Source organism: Podarcis muralis, chromosome 6 (genome assembly GCF_964188315.1).
Source record: "Podarcis muralis chromosome 6, rPodMur119.hap1.1, whole genome shotgun sequence".
In the NCBI taxonomy this organism is placed as follows: Eukaryota; Metazoa; Chordata; class Lepidosauria; order Squamata; family Lacertidae; genus Podarcis; species Podarcis muralis.
The window spans coordinates 1358921-1379792 of NC_135660.1; the positions used below are offsets into that span (position 1 = coordinate 1358921).

General features: G+C 52.4%; 1 protein-coding gene across 3 annotated transcripts in view; it reads left to right on the forward strand.

Moving 5' to 3' along the window:
* FGF12 (fibroblast growth factor 12) overlaps nt 1-20872 on the forward strand; it is a 231185-nt gene that overhangs the window by 115471 nt on the left and 94842 nt on the right. The window contains exon 1 of one of the 3 annotated variants that reach the window (XM_028731818.2): nt 17204-17407. The exons of the other annotated variants lie outside the window; for them this stretch is intronic. Coding sequence (XP_028587651.1) covers nt 17209-17407 — 199 coding nt within the window. The 5' untranslated portion in view covers nt 17204-17208. Of the gene's footprint in view, nt 1-17203; nt 17408-20872 lie in introns of those variants that run through there. 3 annotated transcript variants of the gene reach the window in all.

Below are 20872 nucleotides of genomic sequence, written 5' to 3' on the forward strand. Positions count from 1 at the left end.
ATTTACAGCAGGGATATCTAATTCCCGATATACTCATAGCTCGGAATCGTGGGTTGTATTATGACTATAGCAGTCAAGTGCAACCTTTTCCTGTTGCCTAGAGTGGACACCTCGGATGCGGGTGGCGCTGTGGGTAAAAGCCTCAGCGCCTAGGGCTTGCCGATCGAAAGGTTGGCGGTTCGAATCCCCGCGGTGGGGTGCGCTCCCGCTGCTCGGTCCCAGTGCCTGCCAACCTAGCAGTTCGAAAGCACCCCCGGGTGCAAGTAGATAAATAGGGACCGCTTACTAGCGGGAAGGTAAACGGCGTTTCTGTGTGTGGCTCTGGCTTGCCAGATGCAGCTTGTCACACTGGCCACATGACCCGGAAGTGTCTCCGGACAGCGCTGGCCCCCGGCCTCTTGAGTGAGATGGGCGCACAACCCTAGAGTCTGTCAAGACTGGCCCGTATGGGCAGGGGTACCTTTACCTTTACCTTTAGAGTGGACACCCAGGGGAATGTGGCTCCAGACAGGGAGGACATCTTGTGCATGACCTCCCCCTGTGTGTGACCAGGTAGGTGGGCGTGACCCTAGCTGACCAGGTAAAAGGACTGGCCACCCAACCATCTCTCTCTTGGACCCTTATGCTCCTCCTCTCTTCCTTTTGGACTCTCCTGGCTCTTCGCCAGCGCATGGCTCAACCTTCACACAGGATGGAGCCCACAAGCAGAAAGCCTGAGATGTAGCTCACACTTCTTTGCACTCTAACCACAAGATAAACCCTGCCTTCAGATTACTGCTGTGCACTGAATGAGAGTAAAACTTTATTCTTACTTTTAAAGAAGACTGTGTTGCGTTATTATAATTTTAAGAGGGAAATAAAAGGGGAAACTTACCAGCAACAAGCCAGACTGGATTGCTTAATTAAAGGATTCTAACGAATCATCAACTTGCTTCCAATAAGTTGCAAAGGGAATGTGCTCTGCTGTTGACTTACTAGCATGAGTGAGGAGGGATCATATCAAAACAATATATCCTCCCCTACCTTCCTTAACATTCCCACAGGAATATTCTGTTGGTGGGGGGCGGGAATGTAATTCTTCCTTTGGATCCGGAGTGGGCAACTGGAGCCTTCCAGGGGCTGCCGGACTCCAACTCCCATCATCCCTGACCTTTGACCTTGCTTGCGGGGCTGATGGGATCTGGAGGGCCACAGATTCCTCTCTCCCACTTTGAACAATGTGCTCCTCTGCACGGATTAGAACATGGTTGCATTACTATTATCATCACTATTACTACTAGCAGTAGCATTAGTGGTAGTATATTTGGAGCCTGTGCCCCTCCCCTTTACAGAATTTGCACAAAAGTACGCTAGTGGGACTACAAGAAGTTTTGTAAGGAGAAATATACGAAGTGTTACAAAGTAAAAAAAGAGAGATATATTGGTTATGAGTTTGAAATGTAATAGGGAGGATAAGAAATGTATACTGAGAGATTAGATTGGAAATTTTTCAGACAGGATTGATGGAAGTAAAAAATTTGAATAAGGTGTAAAAGTATGTTTAATTACTGTTGAAAATTATATGTTAAAAAAACTAATTAAAAATTATATATATATAAAAAAGAACATAATTGCATAACTATTATTATCACTATTACTACTAGCAGTAGCATTAGTGGTAGTATATTTGGAGCCTGCGCCCCCTCCCCTTTACAGAATTTGCACAGAAGTACAGATTTTAAAGGGGACGCGGGTGGCGCTGTGGGTTAAACCACAGAGCCTAGGACTTGCCGATCAGAAGATTGGCGGTTCAAATCCCCGCGACAGGGTGAGCTCCCGTTGCTCAGTCCCTGCTCCTGCCAACCTAGCAGTTCGAAAGCACGTCAAAGTGCAAGTAGATAAATAGGTACCGCTCCGGCATGAAGGTAAACAGCGTTTCCGTGCGCTGCTCTGGTTCACTGCTGACCACATGACCCAGAAGCTGTATGCCAGCTCCCTCGGCCAATAAAGCGAGATGAGCGCCGTAACCCCAGAGTTGTTCGCGACTGGACCTATTGGTCAGGGGTCCCTTTACCTTTTACAGATTTTAAATATTAGGGGGCAGCAACTGCAGATATCATTTGCAAGAAGGACTTTCCCCTGAATCTGGATCTGCATGTGTGGACAGGGTATCCCTTACATGTGCTTGTGGAACATTTCCAGGGACCATTGAGAAACGAAGATGACTGGCCATATTCATGGTCACCAGAGCCTCCCGGTCACAATGGCTGTGCTCTGCCACCGAGGTTGGCAGCAGTGATGCTTCTGAATAATATTTGCTGGAGTCCACAAGCAGGGGACAGTTGCTCTTGTGCTCAAATCCAGCTTGCAGGTTTGCCACTGGGGCATCTGGGGGCCACTGTGAGAGCAGGATGCTGGAAAAGATGCCCCCCCCCCTCGGCCTGATCCAGCAGGGTCCTCTTATTTTTATATGAACTGAGTGAGGCGAGACCTTTTACTGTACCAACTGGCCCTGCAGAAAAGAAAAGGGGGAAATCTTCAAGGAAGTTGTGGAGTTTCTCAGAATCCTTTTCCAGAATTGGACTATTCAAAAAAGGGTGAGGGTTTAAGGCACATGAAGCCCCCACTTTGCTTGGGCCAAGCAGGTCTGGGTCTGTTCAGGTCTTGGGTGGCTGTCTGTCTGGGAAGAACATGTCTACCGCCTTGGGCTCTGTGATGAAAGCATGGGCATAGCCAGGGGGTGTACGGGAGCAGATCAAGTAAAACAATACAGTATAAATACTTAACAAACTGACCAATCGTTTTGGTTCTGCTTCCCCTTTAAAAAAGTCCTGCCCCACAGAAGTCCTGGCTATGCCCAAGGATGAAAGAAAGGTGGCATGAAAATGTCAGGAAAGGAACTGCACTATTTTGAAGAAAGGAACGGAAATGTGTCCAGTTCTGGGTACCCCAGTTTCTGAGGGATATTGACCAGCTGGAAGGTGTGCAGAGGATTCAAATGACAAGCAAGGAGATTCTGACTTTGAAAGAGCTTTTTGAGTGCGAAAGCTGTTTGACTGTGGAATGGTCTCCTCGGGGGGGGGGGGGGGTTGGATGTCCATCTGTCAGGGGTTTCTTCAGCTGTGAGTCCTGCACTGCAGGGGGTTGGACTAGATGATCCTCAGGGGTCCCTCCCAACTCTGCAGTTCTGTGATTCTATGTTTAAAAGCCAGGATTCTGTTAGGTGGCTTTGGGGAGAGGAAGTGATTCCTCTCTCCCCATCTCCCTCTCCGCATAAAGGATGATGACATATCTCTGTGAGGGCAGGAATACATGGACAGACTCTTTGCCACGGCATTGGTGGGGAGATCCTTTGGCTGGCAGAAGCTCCATTTGGCCACCAGCCAAATGTGGCTTTACTCTTACACCAAGGAAGGAGCAAGAGGTCAGCCTCAACAAGCTCTTATAGTGGTACTTGGGAAGATTTACGGGTCCAGGGTCCTGTGCTAAATGGATTAAAGCAGAAGACTTTCCCTCGGGAGCGATGGTGAGGCCGTCTTGGCTGGCCACCATCCAGGTCCTCTGGGTACCTGCAGAGTGGCCTGCTGCCCATCCTTGGAAGACGCCTTTGGGCCTGAGGCTGTGCTGAGGGTTTGTATACCAGAGCAGGGTCTGAATCTTGGCTGCTTCGCACAGCTTTCACCTTACTAAGTCAATGCAGGCAGCCAACTGGGTCTTGTGCAGCAGGACAGGTAGATGGCTCACCTTGTTTTTGGACATAGTACCATGGCTAGAAGCCACTGAGCCTCAGAAGAGCCTGCTGGGCCAAAGGGGGCCAGCATCTAGCCCAGCATCCTGTTCTCACAGGGGCCAAGGACAAGAGCGACTCTCTCCTCCTGCGGTTTCCAGCAACTGGGATTTGGAGGCCTTCCTGCTTCCATCATGCAAGGAAGCACCAAAAGACCATAAGAAGCTCCCTCTCGCAGGAGCCAGTGATGGCCAACCTAGATGGCTTCCAAAGATGTTTGGACAAATTCACGGACGAGGAGAGGGCTATCGATGGCTACTAGCCAGGATGTCAGTACTGTACCTCCACATTCAGAGGCAGCAATGCTTTTGAATGCCGGCTGCTGAAGACCACAGGAGCGGAGAGAATTCTTATGCTTGAATCCTGCCTGCTGGTTTCCTATACTGGGCATGCGGGTGGCGCTGTGGTCTAAACCACTGAGCCTCTTGGGCTTGCCAATCAGAAGGTTGGCAGATCAAATCCCTGCAACGGGGTGAGCTCCCGTTGCTCTGTCCCAGCTTCTGCCAAGCTAGCAGTTCAAAAGCACACCAGTGCAAGTAGATAAATAGGTACTGCTTTGCCAGGGAGGTAAGCGGCATTTCTGTGTGCTCTGGCTTTCATCACGGTGTCCCGTTGCTCCAGAAGCAGTTTAGCCTTGCTGGCTACATGACCCAGAAAACTGTCTGTGGACAAACGCTGGCTCCCTTGGCCTGAAAGTGAGATGAACGTCGCAACCCCATAGTTGAATTCGACTGGACTTAACCATCATGGGGTCCTTTACCTTTCTTTGGCGATCCCTCGTAGCCGAGTAAGATTGTCTTCCATGAACATGGTTTTAACAATGAGTTCGTAAATGACTGTGGAGGCCAATTCTGGACCTACACATCCTTCCACAGTGGGGACATTGGTTTCCGGGTGGGAGCTGATCACGGTGAGGGTTTGCCAAGCGTGCCTTCCTCTTAGCACGTTTCTCCTTTGCGTCCTGAGTTCAAGTGTCTTCAAAGCCTTTATCTGAAGAAGTGTGCATGCACACGAAAGTTCATACCAAGAACTAACTTAGTTGGTCTTTAAGGTGCTACTGGAAGGAATTTTTTTTTGTTTCAAAGCCTTTACTTTACTTTACCTTACTGGGCACCTGTTTGGTCACTGCGAGAACAGGATTCTGGACTGGATGGGCCTCCTTTGGCCTGATCCAGCAGGCAACTCTTATGTTCTTACAAATGCATGTCTCTTAAATCTGCATTTCTGACTTCTGCATGCATGCAGCAATGGTGTCTCAAAATGGTTTGTGTGTCACATACATGCTGATCAGCCCAAGGCCAACTCCAGGCTGCCAAGCATTTTTTTTTTGGGGGGGGGGGAGGTGTCAACCTCGTGATGGAAATTTATATTAAATCGTTCTGTTGCCGTAGTACAACCATACACTTTTTTAAAAGAGGACTTTTCATAAATGGGGAGAAGGATGAATCTCTCACTGGCAGACATGCAAACACCCCACAAAGCAAATCAGGATGGGTGCAGGCTGAATCGTCATCGTCATGTAACCTTCCCACAAAGAACTCAGAAAGTGCACTCAGTGAAGACTGGGCATAACCTCCATGCTAGGTTTGCACAAGTAGGTCAGGATGAATGGGATCTTTTCCTAGAGCAGGACTCAGGACAGGGACTCTTGAAGCCACAAGGGGGCAGCATTGTGCCTTAGAAGATGGCAGAACTTTGCACTTAAAGCAAACACCTCCCGTTTTCCTGCTTCTGCTGAGGAATATTCTGGGAAATATCCAGACCCAGCAGGGTGGGCAGGTCACTAGGCCATGCTCTCTTGCTGAGAGATCCATCCTGGCTAGTACCCACCAATCGCCCGCTCCTGCTCCTCGAATTTCTCCAATCTTCTAATGAATCCATCCATTTCTGTGATCATCACAGCCAGTGGGAGAGAGTTCCACAGTTTAACTCTGCGCTGCGTAAAGAGGGACTTCCTTTTATCCACCCTGAATCTTCCAGCATTCAGCTTCCTTGGGTGTCCACAACTTCTAGTGTTAGGGAGAAAAACATTTCCACATGCCATGCATAACTTTACAAACTTCTATCATGTCGCCTCATTCTCTCCTTTTCTCTAAAGTAAAAAATCACAAATGCTGCAACCTTTCCTCACAGGGGGGGTCACTCCAGCTTGATCCTTGTGGCTGCCCTTGTCTAAAACCTTTTCCAGCAGCGCTACAATATCCTTTTTGAGACGAGGCGACCAGAACTCTGCACAGTATTCCAAATGCGGTCACACCGTAGAGTCGTGGGATGGCATTACGAAAGCAGCAGTTTCGTTTTCAAATCCTTTCCCTAGCGCAGAATGTCCTTCGACTGAGGCTCTGTGTCTGTACCAGGCAGCTCCCTGTGTTAATTTCTTGGGTGCTGGAAGGTGCTTGAGGGTTGCATCTTGGGACCACTTTGTACAGTCATTGTGCAGTCTTGCATTTCAGGGGCTGGGCTAGATCTTCCCCACCAACTCTGCAATTCCATGATCATGCAGTTTCCGGGATGGTATCATTTCAAGATGCACTGCAGGTCTGCACATGGAATTGCGTCGTGCATTTTTTTAGGCAGGGAGTGGTAGCCTCCCTGCATGTAGAAAGCAAGCATGGAAGGGAGACTGTTTTACTGCCCCTGGATGTTTCGGTTTTGACTGCTGCACACCAGAAGTTGGCAAGGGGCCATTTGGAGAGCCTGCTCCTCAGACAGCCTCCCCACAGTCTCTCAAGTGCTCTGCTAAGCGGCTTTCATTTTGGTCCCATCTCCTCCTCTCTGCCTCTCCCAGCTGTAACCCTGTCCTTTTGGCTTCCCCAGGCAAAACATGGCTTGTGGCTGAGACTGATAAGTCACCTGCGGCTGCGCTCAGCCTGCGCTTCCCTCCTGCCTCCCCTTCTGCTGAGCAAATGTGGGTTGGAAGGAGCCTCCAGCGAGAGACTCTTCCACGTGGAGAAGTGGCGTCTTGAGTGTCTCCTCCTGTAGCCAGACGCCTCTCATTCCAAGCATCCCAGAGCTGGCTCAGTTCCTTGGCGCAGCCCTGGGGCCACGGATTAGAGTATCCCAAACCGCCACGCCAGCATTTCCTTAATTAAGCCTCCCCATTACCCTGGAAGGCACTCAGGAGTCCTCTCTCTGCCTTTAAATTGATCACCTTTGGGAAGCTGTTTTCTTCCACAGAGGAGCAAGAAGCCTGTTGGCTGGGACTGGGATGCTGAGACGCTGAGTGGGCTGGATGCTCTCATGTCCCAGGTCAGAGCTCTTTGGCTTAAGAAATGTCGCTGGTTTTTCCCCCCTGAGTCAGAGCAGGATTGAGTTGCCAGCTGATTGGGCAAAGGGCTGCTTTTGTGTCTTCTGCAGCAGCTCTGAGTGCAGTCATTAGCGGTGAGGCTTTTTACAGCATTGCTCCCCTCCCCTCCCCGCAGTTGCCAGTCAAGCTGATCTTAAAGGATAGTAATATTATTATTAATAATAATAATAATAATAATAATAATAATAATAATAATAATAAAGTTGGCAACAGAATTCAGTTTCCCACCTCTCATTTGGAACATAGGAGAAATAGCTGAAGGTCCACTCTGAGTGAGAACCGTTTTATGCCACAGAGGAAGTGTTTGGCTTTCGATGACATGAGAGGGTGGCTGGAGGTGACATGACAGAATTTTGTAAAATCATGCTTGGCATGGAGAAAATGGGTAGAGAAAAGTCCTCTCATAATACCAGAACTTGTAAGGTAAACATAAAGGGACCCCTGACCATGAGGTCCAGTCGTTGATGACTCTGGGGTTGTGACGCTCATCTCGCTTTACTGGCCAGGGAGCCGGTGTACAGCTTCCGGGTCATGTGGCCAGCATGACTGAGCTGCTTCTGGTGAACCAGAGCAGTGCACGGAAATGCTGTTTACCTTCCCACTGAAGCAGTACCTATTTATCTACTTGCACTTTGACGTCCTTTCGAACTGCTAGGTTGGCAGGAGCAGGGACCGAGCTACAGGAGCTCATCCCGTCGCGGGGATTCGAACCACCGACCTGATTGGCAAGTCCTAGGCTCTGTGGTTTAACCCACAGCACCACCCTGCATCCCTCCCAGAACTTGTAGATAGCTAATAAAGCTGAATGTTGGAAGATTCAGGACAGATAAAAGAATGTCCTTCTTTACGGAGCTTGTAGTTGGAACTGTGGAACTCCCTCCCACAGGAAGCAGTTTAGATGGTTTTAAGACAGGATTAGACGACTTCATGGAGGAGAGAGATGTTGATGGCTACTAGCCAGGATGGCTCTGGTCTGCCTCCACAGACAGAGGATGAATTCCATCTGTTGAGAACCGAGGGAGGAGAGAGAGCTCTTGTTCTCAGATTCTGCTTGCAGGTTCGCCAATAGAGGCATCAGGGTGACTCCTATAAGAACAGGATTCTGGACTGGACGGTCCATTGGCCTGGCCCCGCAGGGCTCTTGGGAATGTTCTTAGGTTCTTATGCTGCCTGCCACACAGTCATTCAGAGGTTGACTTCCCCTGAGCCTGGAGGTTCATCATGCCTAACAGCCATTGCCAGATCTCCTCCAGGAAGTTCCTTGCTCCTTTCTGAAAGCCATGAGAATATGAGGCCCCCATTCATCCCCTGCAACCTTTGCAGACCACCTCTGTGGCCTTGTGCCATTCTGTGCACTCCCCGCACCCAAGAGTGCCCCCTCCATGGGCAGCAGTGATTCCAGGCAGCCTTTGGCATTTGTGCAAAGAAGTTTGTGTCCACCCCTCCTGCCTCCTTTTTTGCAAATAGCGTTTGTCCTCTGCCTTTCGACTTAATCAGACCTTCCTCTGCAGCAGATATTTTGTGAAAACAAGATGTTGTTTGGGGGGGGGGGTTATGAACCCAATTGGATTTCCTCGAAGGAAAATGTGGCCTGACAGTCTCATTCCCAGGCTCCCGAAATTGCCTCTCAGCTGGCCGAAGCTTCATTGCACAGCACCTCTCTCTGATTTAGGTGATGAAAAGTCACTCAAGGGAAATGAAAGCTCCTGTTGTCAGGCAGAAACCCTTTTCTCTGGCTCCTGAAAGGATCTCTCCACCACACATGCAGTCTCCAAAGTTTGTTTCTTCTGGGCTCTCTGCACAGTTGTTTTGGTGCTGTTTGCTTTACGCTGCAGCCAAGCGCCTTTCTGCTGTAATCCTCAGCGGGCCAGGGTTGTTTTTAAGGGACCCAGCACTGGCTAATGAATACCCTGGTGAGGGAAAAGCCTATTCTCTTCAAACAAGAGAGCCTTGGCTGCTGAAATATTAACTGCTGATTGCAAAAGGGGAGCAGTGCCATAAATTGGGCTTCCTCTGAATGAAGCAGCCCAGGAACTCCAGAGGTCCTGTTTGTTGTGCATTTATGATGGTTTGTGCCCAGGATGGTAGCAGGGCGGTTATATGCAATCCCGCTTTCGATACTGTTTGCACCTGTGAACTTTGCAGAGTGGACATACCTCTCCGTCTCCAGATGGTGCACGTTCCCTGCCGAAACCCTGTCACTTGTCATGCCATCAATGTTGTGCGTCTCATCTGCGTTGCGTTGTAATGCAAGAATCCCCCTAAAGATGGCAATAATGCGGTAGCGTTAAGGAAGCACTGCAGAGCAGCCCATGGCGGAGAGGGATGGGTGACAACCAGGGCTGTGCTCTTTCCACAGCTGGAGGCGGCAATGTTTCTGAATCCCAGTTGCTGGAAACCACAGGAAGGGAAAGTATCGATCTTGTGTTCGAATCCTGCTTGTGGGTTTCCCCACAGTTATCAAATCAGCCCCTGAAAGCTCCCTAGCTGGATCAGGCCGAATGGGGCCCGATCCAATCCGGCATCCTACTCTCACGGTGACCACCCAGATGCCTCAATGACAAGCCTGCAAGCAGAGCAGGTTGCAGCAGTTTAAAAAACAGTTTAAAACCAGATATAGTCACAAGAATGGGGTGGGTCCAAAATTTTCTCTCTCCGGGTCAAAGGCCGCAAAGGTAAAGAGGTGTATCTATAGCATATGGCAGAAGTGATGTAAAGAGAGTGCCTGGCGCGTCTCTGTGGGAGTTCCCAGACTTTGCGGCTGCTACAGAGGATGCCTTTTCTCCAAGCAGCCTTGAATTCTTTGTTGTCAAGCTCTCTGAACCAAACGCTGCGGAAGCTCAGTGGCCGGGAGACAGTTAAAATGCTGTAATTCCAGGGTTTGCCCATGCCTCTTTCAAAATCCTTCCTCCCACACAGAGACGCCCAGGAGTGCCGAAGCTACATGAATTTTAATTATCTGGCTGCATGCAAGAGGGGGCTGCCTTGCGGAGGGTGAAATATTAATAAAACATAAAGCGCTGCTCTTGTTTCTGCTTAATAAGCATCCTTGACAATGGGGAAGGCTGAGCTCATGAGCGGCTCTAACAAGGGCAGGTGGAACCAGGGGCTTCCCCCAAAGATGCGGGGGCTTCCCCCCCAAAAAAACCAGAGTGCTGTGGGCTGGATGTGAAAATGGTGTGTGCGCATTGCTAGCTGTTATGGGATGGAGCCGAGGGGGGCAGGGGGCTGTGTGTGAAGCCACCTTTGATTCATTTAGAGCTGTAGCTATTTTTAAAGCGACGTTGCGTTTAAGAAACTCTTCCAGCCTATTCTCTGCCTCCGCAGTTAGAGGCAGGGATGCCTCTGAATGCCAGTGGCTGGGAAACACAGGAGGGGAGAGTTGCTCTGGTGTTCTGGCCCAGCTTTCTGGTTCCCCCTTAGCCACTGTGAGAAATGAGCCACTGGTTCTTCCCAGCAGGCCCTTCTGGTGGTCTTACAGGAGCAGTTGCCTCGTCCTTTGGGATTGGGTGTGTTGCGTGCCCAGTGATTGTGAGATTCCATCTGTACATTTCCAAGCACAATTCAGAGTGTTGGTGCTGACCTTTAAAGCCCTAAACGGCCTCGGTCCAGTATCCCTCAAGGAGCATCTCCAACTCCATCGTTCTGCCCAGACACTGAGGTCCAGCTCCGAGGGCCTTCTGGCGGTTCCCTCACTGTGAGAAGTGAGGTTACAGGGAACCAGGCAGAGGGCCTTCGTGGTAGTGGCACCCGCCCTGTGGAACGCCCTCCCATCAGATGTCAAAGAGAAGAACTACCAGACTTTTAGACGACATCTGAAGGCAGCCCCATTTAGGGAAGCTTTTAATGTGTGATGCATTACTTTATTTTAATATTGTGTTGGAAGACGCCCAGAGTGGCTGGGGAAACCCAGCCAGATGGGCGGGGTATAAATAAATTATCATCATCATCATCATCATCATCATCATCCTGATTACTCCGATGTGCCCTGCAGAAGTGCCTGAGGACTCCCAACACACATCAGAGGAGGCTGGCAGAACACAGACCTGGTGGGATGCCCAGGGAGGCCACATGGTTCACACTACAGAGTGGGAAGGGACCCTGGGGGTCATCTAGTCCAACCCCCTGCCATGCAAGTATCTCAGCTAAAGCATCCCTGGCAGATGGCTGTCCAACCTTTCTTTAGAAACCTCTTAGGAAGGAGAGTCCACCACCTTCCCAAGGAGTCCGTTCCACTGTCAAACAGCTCTTGCCATCAGAAAGTTCTTCCAGATGTTGAGTTGGAATCTCCTTGTCATTTGAATCCGCTGGTTCGGGTCCTTCCCTCCGGATCAGGGGAAAAGAAGCTGGTTCCGCCTTCCATGGGGCAGCCCTTCAGATATTTGAAAACGGCTTTCAAATCTCCTCTTGGTCTTCTCCAGGCTAAGCGTCCCCAACACCTTCAGAAAGAGCAAGACCCTTATGAGCACTGCATAAGATGGGTGGTCATAAGGCTGCCCCCCCCCCCGATTATTTTCCTGTGCTTTTGAGGTTTGTCCTGGTTTAGCATCTGAGAGAGAATAAGTTTGAAGAAAGGGCAAGCCCTGCTCCTGTCTTATTCCAAGCCCTTTCTATACCAGGTAGTTCCTCATTTGGTTTTTTCAAGTCTTTGTTTTTTAAATATCTGCTGCTTGTGATATTTATGACTGGCTAAGCAGAGGGACGTGGGTGGCGCTGTGGGTTAAACCACAGAGCCTAGGACTTGCCGATCAGAAGGTTAACAGTTCGAATTCCCGCGACGAGGTGAGCTCCCGTTGCTCGGTCCCTGCTCCTGCCAACCTAGCAGTTCGAAAGCACGTCAAAGTGCAAGTAGATAAATAGGTACAGCTTCAGCAGGAAGGTAAATGGCATTTCCGTGCGCTGCTCTGGTTCGCCAGAAGCGGCTTAGTCATGCTGGCCACATGACCCGGAAGCTGTACACTAGCTCCCTCGGCCAATAAAGTGAGATGAGCGCCGCAACCCCAGAGTTGGTCACGACTGGACCTAATGGTCAGGGGTCCCTTTACCTTTACCTTTAAGCTAGTCTGCCAGTTGAGACTAGGAACAGAGGAAGCCGTCTCGTACAAAGTCAGACTGTTGGTGCATTTAGCTCAGTATTGTCTGCACTGGCTGGTAGCATCTCTCCAGGGTACCAGAGAGGGAGCCTTTCCTGGCCCTGCCCGGAGATGCCATGAGGAATTTCACCTGGGATCTTCTGCAAGCAGTGTGTGTGTCCTGCCACTGAGCTGTGGCTCTGGGAGAGATTGACTTCCCCCCAGCTCTTTATAAATGTTCTTTGTTTTGCGTTGCTGAAAATGTTGGTATCTGTAATTTTTATTGTGTGTTTTACGCTGCTGGAATGGTCTTGATGACGGGGCAGGCTCATAAATCAGGCGGAGAAACAAGCACTTAAATTAAATTGCAGATTGGCCATTAGCAAAGTTAGGGAACTTTCATTTGTGAGGTTAATCATGCCTTTTGGCCTGGAACGTGTCGTTTGTGGATACTGTCAATACAGATCGCAAAGCCATAAAAACATTTGCATTTGCACGGCCCTTTGGAGTGCTCAGAGCACCTCTTGTGCCATCATCGCAACGCTCCTCACAACAACCTTCTGAGGTAGGACAGGGCTGCTGTAAGACAAAGGGTGGAGAAGGCTTGAGGCTGAGAGAGACAGGCAGCAATCGTCCCTGCTTCTTGATGTGAGACTAGCAGGTCAGTGGCTGAGAACATGTCTGCTGGGCCAGGCCAAAGGGGCCCCCTCTAGTCCAGCATCCTGCTCTCACAGGGGCCAACCTGGGAAACCGACAAGCAGGATTCGAGCGCAAGAGGAACTCTCCCCTCCTGCAGTTCCCAGCAATTGGCATTCAGAAGCATTTCTGGCTAGGAGCCATCTGCAGCCTTCTCCACAAATTTGTCTAATCCACTTTTAAAGCCACCTTGGTTGGTGGCCATCAGGGCCTACAGTGGCAGGGAGTTCCACAGTCTAACTATGAGCTGCCTGAAGAAGTCCTTTCTTTTCTCTGTCCTGGGTTTTTCCGGCGTTCATTCGATGCCCACGAATTCTAGTGTTCCTAGAGAGGGAGGAAGCATTTTCCCTCTCCGCTTCCTCCTCGCCCTGTGCAGTTTTATAAACTTCTGCCATATCGCCTCTTTTTGCCTTTTCTCTGAACTAAGAGGTCCCAAACGGGGCAGATTTTCCTCATAGGGGAGGGGCTCCATCCCCTTGACTGTTTAGGTTGCCCTAGTAAAGGTAAAGGGACCCCTGACCATTAGGTCCAGTCGTGGCCGACTCTGGGGTTGCGGCGCTCATTTCGCTTTACTGGCCGAGGGAGCCGGCATACAGCTTCTGGGTCATGTGGCCAGCATGACTAAGCCGCTTCTGGCGAACCAGAGCAGCGCACGGAAACACCGTTTACCTTCCCGCCAGAGCGGTACCTATTTATCTACTTGCACTTTGACGTGCTTTCGAACTGCTAGGTTGGCAGGAGCAGGGACCCAGCAATGGGAGCTCACCCCATCTGGGATTCGAACTGCCGACCTTCTGATCGGCAGGTCCTAGGCTCTTTGGTTTAACCCACAGCGCCACCTGCGGTTGCCCTACTCTGAACCTTTTCCGACTCTGCTACATCCTTTTTGAGGTGAGCAGAACCGAACACAGCACCTGGGAAGAGGAGGCAGGCATGGCTTTTCTACAGCCTGCTTCCGGCCTCACCTTGGCCTTCTGCAGGGCACCTCAGGGTCGAAAGATGGAGGTCCTGCTCTTGATGGCTATGTTATTTTTCTGTTTACTTTCCCATCACCATGGCACGTGTTTCCTTTCCCCCCTTGGGGCTTCGGTCTGCCAGGATCTATTCCACAGCCTCCCTTTTCATGCTGTGCACTTCTTCCAATCCCCTCCTGCCTCACAGCAACTTAACCCAGCAGAGGAAAATGGATAAATAATGCAGACGTAGCTTTTATCGGTTTAGGGTGGTGAAATCAGATACGGACTGGGCTGCAGCGGCTCAGTGGAGAGAGAGAGAGGAGTTGTAATGACCAGTCAAACGGTAGCCTCACATCTCCCTTCTGTGCCACACTGGTAGTTGCGCACACACACCAGTTTAGAGGGAAGGAAGGGAAGAGGGAACACGACAGAAGTTTGTGAAATAATGCAAAGCACAGGGAAAGTGGATAGAGGGTTTTTTTTTTTAATATCTTTCTTTCCTAACCCTGGAACTCATTGACCTCCAGTGTAGTCGAATGTTGGGAGATTCAGGAAAGACGCAAGAAAGCAGTACAGTTAAAGTGTGGAACTCCTTGCCACAGGAGGCAGTGATGTTCATGAACCTGGATGGCTTTAAAAGATTTGACAAATTCACCGTGCTTCTGAATCCCAGTTGCTTGAAATCACAGGAGGGGAGAATTAATCCTGATTGCAAGTTTCCCATTGCTGCATCTGCTTGGCCCCTGTGAGAACAAGATTCTGGACTAGGGGGGCCACCCATTGGCCTGATCCTGCAGGGCTCTTCTTATGTTCTTATACCCTTTTATGAAGCAGCGTTCTGGACTGAGATGAGCCCTCTCTGGGGCGATTCATTAAGACGACTGCATTCTCAAATACCAAGGCAGGGCTTGGGTGTCACTTAAGTGATGCTTAAAACCAGGCCTTCCATTCACAGGGCCTGTAAAGCAACCTAAGTGCGCTGGAACAGGTCATAAAATTACTTTTTAAAGCAATCCTTTCCCTGTGCCCTGTGCATTGGTCCAGATCCAGTTAGAAGAGGGGGCTTCAGTAATTGTGTGAAAGTCCCCTTTGGGGGCCTAGCATGAAAAGCTTGCAAAAGCAGAGTGCCTCCGAGCATCCGTGGGCGCTTGTGCTTGCACGCTTGAGCATGTCAGAGGGGTGTGCTCCTAGGCACCTGCAGAGTGTCACCAGTGAGGCAGCTTCAACAAGCCACACACAAAGGACAGAAGCATTTATAAGGGTGGTGAGCGACCCCCCCCCCCCGGGCAGGGTTGATTCCCTAGGCGGCGCATCCTGTTTTCCCTGATTGATCTCCTTAAGGAAGGGGGCAGAGTAAACTGGGAGGCTGCAGAGGGGCTGCATCCCTGAGGAGGGACATCAGAACTTCCTGGATCAGGCCAATGGCCCATCTAGAGGCCAGCCAGATACCCCAGTGGGAAACCTGCAAGCAGGATTGGAGCACAAAGAGCACAACTCTCCCCTCCTGTAGCTCCCAGCAACCGGCATGAAAGAAACAGCCCTTCCCTTTTGCAAGAACCCCATTCAGAGGTAGACTGCCCCTGGATGGGGAGGCTCCATTCTCTGCAACCAGTAGGTGGATCGTCGCCTTTTCAAGGCACCTCAAACCCCGTGACCCCCCATCCCTTGTTTTTTAATGGCCCGGCGATATTGTCAAAAATTGAAGGCAGCAAGGCTTCTAAACACCAGTTGCCAGAAACCGCAGGAGGCGAGAGGAGAGCAGCTGCTGCTGCTGCCGCTGGTGGTTTCAGCCGCTGTGAGATGCCATTGGCCTCATCCTGCAAGCTCTTCTGATGCTCTTATCGCCTCCTGGCTCCGCTCCAGGGGTCCAGCCCCGCAGTCCGTTGCGGGGCCTGGGATTCCCGCCCCCCCCCCCGCAGTCCTCGATGCGCGGGGCGGTGGGATGCGTTGGCCAGCCTCCCGCGTTGGCGAGCGCCGAGCGCATCCTCGGAGCAGCGCGGGGGAAAGAGGTGCCGGGGCTGCGAGCCAGCCAGCCAGCGAGCCCCTCCTGCTGTCCCCCGGCGAGCCGTCGAATCAGCGGCGCCCGCAGTGGTCTCTCCTCCGCCCGGGCGAGCCTCTCATCCAAACCTCGGTCACGTAGGATTGCGTAGAAGCGGGGAGGGAGGCGAGGCTGCTGGTGCCGCCGCCGCCGCCACCGGCTGCCTCCGAAGAGGCTGCCATTCTCCGCGCGCCGCTGCCCCGCCGGGTCGGGACCGCAGGACCCGCCGCGAAACCGCCTCCTCGGGGAGGGGAGATGGCAGCCCGGGCGGCCGCGGCTGCTGTCCGGCCCCCGGGCGGCCCCTGAGCGCCTCGCCGGTGGGGGCGGCTCCCGGGCAGCCCAGAAGAAGAGGAGGAGGAAGGGGGCCTCGTCGCCACCGGGTCGCCATGGGCCGCCGGAGAAGCTGAGCGAGGCCGTCGCGGAGCTATGTGGCTGGCCCGGGGACCGGCGGGCCGCAGCGGGGGCCACGAGGCAGCTGCAGCGCCGCCGCCGACGGAGAGGAGGAGGAGGCGGCGGCGACGGGGGGCGGGAGCCTGAGAGAGCCCGCCTTCGCCCCCCCCTCCTCCGCCCGCCCTCCGCGCGGTCCCCGAGCGTGGAGACAGACGGCGCCTCTTTCGTCTTCCCAGCCGACGTCGACACTGCGAAAGGCCTCGCCGGACGGGTCCCGGACGGAGCGGGGGGCATGAGGGGGGCTCCGCCGGCGCCTCTCGGGTCCGGCAGCTCAGAAATGAGATCCCCGCGAGGCCCCGACGCCGGAGACCCCCGCGCCGAGGCGGCCAGAGCATCGCAGGGAGCAGCAGCAGCCGCAGCCGCCCCGTCGGACCCACATTCCTCCTCCTCCTCGTGATGCACCGCTGGGCCTCGGGACCCGCGGGGGGATACTGAGGCAGGGCTCTGGAGAGCCTCCACTCCTCCCCCCTCCACGCCCAACATTTGCCAGCCGGGTTTTGTATCTCTTTCTCTCGCTCGCCTCGCAACGAGGACCGTCCCTTCGTGCCAAAGCCGCGCGGGCCCTGGAGCGGCCAGCTGTTGCGGGGCTCGCATCTGGAGAGGCGCCGGGGGCCCAGCCGCGAGGTTCCGGAGGGGCGTCGGGGCCCTGGACAAGGCGCCTGGCCAGCCTGCCGACGGAGAGCCCCTGCCGTCGGACCTTCCCCCGAGCGGAGGCAGCGCGGGAGAGAGGCGAGCAGAGGCGTCTTTTCCCCCCAGCCTCTGGGCTGGGGGGGAGGCGGAGAGGAGCAGGGGGTCTCTGCTGGGGGCCCGGACTTTCGGGGTGGGGGGCTTGCGCCGAAGATGGGGAGCCGTCGAGCGGGCGATGAGGGCTAGCGGCCTGTGACTGCTGCTGCCGCCGCCGCCGCCGCCCGCCCCGTCCGGCCATGGCCGCGGCCATCGCCAGCTCGCTGATCCGGCAGAAGCGGCAGGCCCGCGAGTCCAACAGCGACCGCGTGTCCGCCTCCAAGCGCCGCTCCAGCCCCAGCAAGGACGGCCGCTCCCTCTGCGAGAGGCACGTCTTGGGCGTCTTCAGCAAGGTCCGCTTCTGCAGCGGCAGGAAAAGGCACGTCCGGCGGAGACCAGGTCAGTAGCTGCCGCGGGCGGGCGCGCGCCAGGAGGGCGCCCTGGGGGGCCAGACCCAGAAGCAGCGACCCTTGGGCGTGTGCTGAGGGAGTGCGGGTGCCCCCGGGGATTGCCCTTGCAGGGGGGCCTCGGGGCATGTGCAGAGTGCTTCCCTTGTTTTGAGCAGTCCAGGCCGTGAGTCCTCTTAGCTCAGCGCCTGGTTCCTCGCAGTTTGCAAGGTGCTGTCCAGCTCCACCTCGACAGATCGGCGCCCGAGGTAGACTGTCCCTAAACCTGGAGCTCTGTTTATCCACCCGAGCTACTAGGCATTTATAGACCTTGCTGCCACATATGAAGCTTTTACATTTTGATGCCACTCTGACTGAGACTAGGGGGGGGGGGCATGAGTCCTGACACAGGGTGCAGCTGAATGCCTCTGGGGTGCCCGTAAGACCTCAAGAGCCGTCTCTTGCTCTTTGCCCCGCACCAACTGGAGTTCAGGCTTAGGCTGCCCCCTCCTATTGCCATTGTGACGAAAAGCAAATAAACTGAGCGTGTGCAGAGTGCCACTTAAGAACTGCAAACCCCCATTTAGAAGGCAGACCCAGGGGCTGTGTTTCCCGGATGCTGATTTTCAATACTAGGAGCCAGGCCCGCAGCGTCTGAGGCAGGGAGGGCGGCAAGAGTTCTCCTGCACAAGTGCAGAGCGCTCCCTCATAGGCAGCACCACAGCAGGGATGTCTGTGGATATCGTGCAGCTTATTACCATGATTATTTGCAGCCTGCCTGTCAGAATACGGATCCTTCAAAGGTAGCTTATAAAGGACTTTGAAATGCAGTGCCCCCCCCAAAAACCCCAACGCATAATAAGCAATTTCAACATATAATAAGTCGGATCATTGGTGGTAGATTGATCCCTGAATTTCTCCCAGGCTCGGGGCTGCCTCCCCCCCCCCCTTTTCTTCATATTTTGAAAGCTCTTCCGTTTTCCCTTTTAATTTTTTCCCTTGCTGCATTTGCATAACAGTTCCCAGATTAATTGTCCCACATTGCAGCCTTTTATTCTGGATTCAGGTGGTTTCCAGCAAGTCCTGCCCACCCACCACCCACCCCCACTTCTGGTTCTGCGCTTACAGCAACTAAAAGGTGTAGGATCCTTATTTCCTCCCAGTCCGTATATGCTTTGAACCACAGGGAGCAAAATCCATTCTCTTCTAGCTGTAATGCTCACAGGTACTTGGGTCATGTGTGCGGAACTGACCCGGGCCTGCAATTATCACCAGAGGCCCATCTTCATCGCCCTTCCTTCCGGAGGGCGGCAGCAGCAGGAGAAGGGGCCTTTTCTGTGGTGGCTCCCCACTTGTGGGATGCTCTCCCCAGGGAGACTCATCTGGCACCTTCAGGGCATGTTTTCTGGGCGCCATTTCTCTATAACCAGGACTTTGGTTGATGAACATCAGTGTCTGAAATTCACCAGGCGCCAAGGGCATTTTACACCTGGTGAAGATGACTGTGTGGCAGGATGACACCTGACGTCTCCACCACCTGGAGCTGCCTACCTGGGGATCTTTGGATATTGACTGTTTTCTCACGTTAGCAAACTGTCCTTTGGAATTCTATCCATTACATTTTATCTGCGCAATCGCAATGAATTTCAGGAACCCTAAAGTCGTTTTGAAAAATGTGACTTTCGAGCCGTCTGGGCCCCAAATGGCAACTAGGCATTATGTTTTGGCTGGTTTAAGGAGCCATTTGGCACCCAGTTTCTAACCCTGATTAACATTGCATGGCCTTTTAAATGTGTTTGTGGGGTGGGGGATATTGGCTTGTTTTTCATAGAATCACAGAATTGCAGAGTTGGAAGGAACCTCAGGGGTCATCTAGTCCAACCCTCTGCAATGCAGGAATTTTAACTAGATCATACATGACCAATGGCCACCCAACCTCTGCTTAAAAACCTCCAAGGAAGGAGAGTCAACCACCATCCAAGGTACTCTGTTCTACAGGACAGTGGAACCTCAGTTTACGAACTTAATCCGTTCCAGAAGTCTGTTCTTAAACCAAAACTATTCTTAAACCAAGGTGGGCTTTCCCAAATGAGGCCTCCCGCTGCTGGTGCCCTTCCACCTTTCGGATTCCATTCTTAGACCGAGGTAAAGTTCTCAAACTGGGACACTACTTCCGGTTTTGCAGAGTTATTAAACCAAATCATTTGTAAACAGTTCTTAAACCGAAGTACTACTGTAAATCTTAGTTGAAAGACACCCATAGTGTTTTGCGCTCCCAGATGTCAGATTTTTAACAAACATTCAGTGACTGGAGCCTGATAGCTGATCCAAAGCGTTCTCAGGTGTTTTTAACCCCAGGCAGAGCTGTGGCAGCAAAATGTGGCTGACTTTATAACACCCCCCCCCCCCCAAAAAATGGACTATTTTTTTGGCATGCTAATATCCACTGTCCCTTCTTCCTCTTGCATGTCAGCCGGATTTGAACAGGACACATTCCCCGAATCGTGCCCATTGGCACCAAAGGTTTGCCTCCTTGCTCTCAAGAGCCTCAGCTCTGCCAAGTGGTCCAAAAGGAAGGCTGTTCATGCACAGGATTTGCTCTGGCCACTGGTTTTGCCAGCTGTGCTACTACTGATGCTCCTCTCTGTGTGACGGAGCAACGGGATGTTGCATTGAAACGGACACAGACTCTGGTGCTCAAGTCAGCCCAGAAAGCACATCTTGTGAAGAGCTGGAAAAGGGGTTTGCACACTGAGCTTCCAGCGTGGCTCTGACATCCCAGCACTCTTCCCTGTGGACGGCACCAGACATTACAGGCCTCCACTAATGAATTTGTCCTTATGTAACAGAGAGGGAGGATGTCTACAGCGCACGGGGAGTAGGAAGAACACGTTCTCCAGCTCTTTGCATGCGCACGCCTCTGCTTCCCATTTCACAATGAATCTGTGCTCCACAGAACATAAGGAGTTAGGTAAGAGCCTGTGCTGGATCAGGCCCTCGGCTCATCCAGTCCAGTATCCTGTTCTTACATGGGCCAACCAGACGCCCAAAGGGAAAACCCGCAAGCAGGATTCAAGCATGAGAGCCCTGTCCTCATTGCTTGTACCAATTAATAGCCCTCTACTTTGTGAATGTGCCTGTTCCTCTCTTAAAGCCATCCAAGTTTCTGGCCATCACTGCCTCCTGTGGCAGGGAGTTCCATAGTTTAATTCTGTGATGAAGGATTTTCCTTTATCTGCCTTAACCTTCCGTCATTCAGCTTCCCTGGAGATCCACAAGCTCTGGTGTTAGGAGAGATGGAGAAGAACTTCTCTCTCCGCTTTCTCCACGCCAGGCAGAATTTCATAAACTGTCATGTCGCCTCTTCCTTGCCTTTTCTCTAAATGAAGAAGTCCCAAACGTTGCTGCCTTTCTTCATAGAGGTAGGCTAGGCTGAGAGCCAGTGACTGGCCCAAGATCACCCAGGGAGAACTTCACG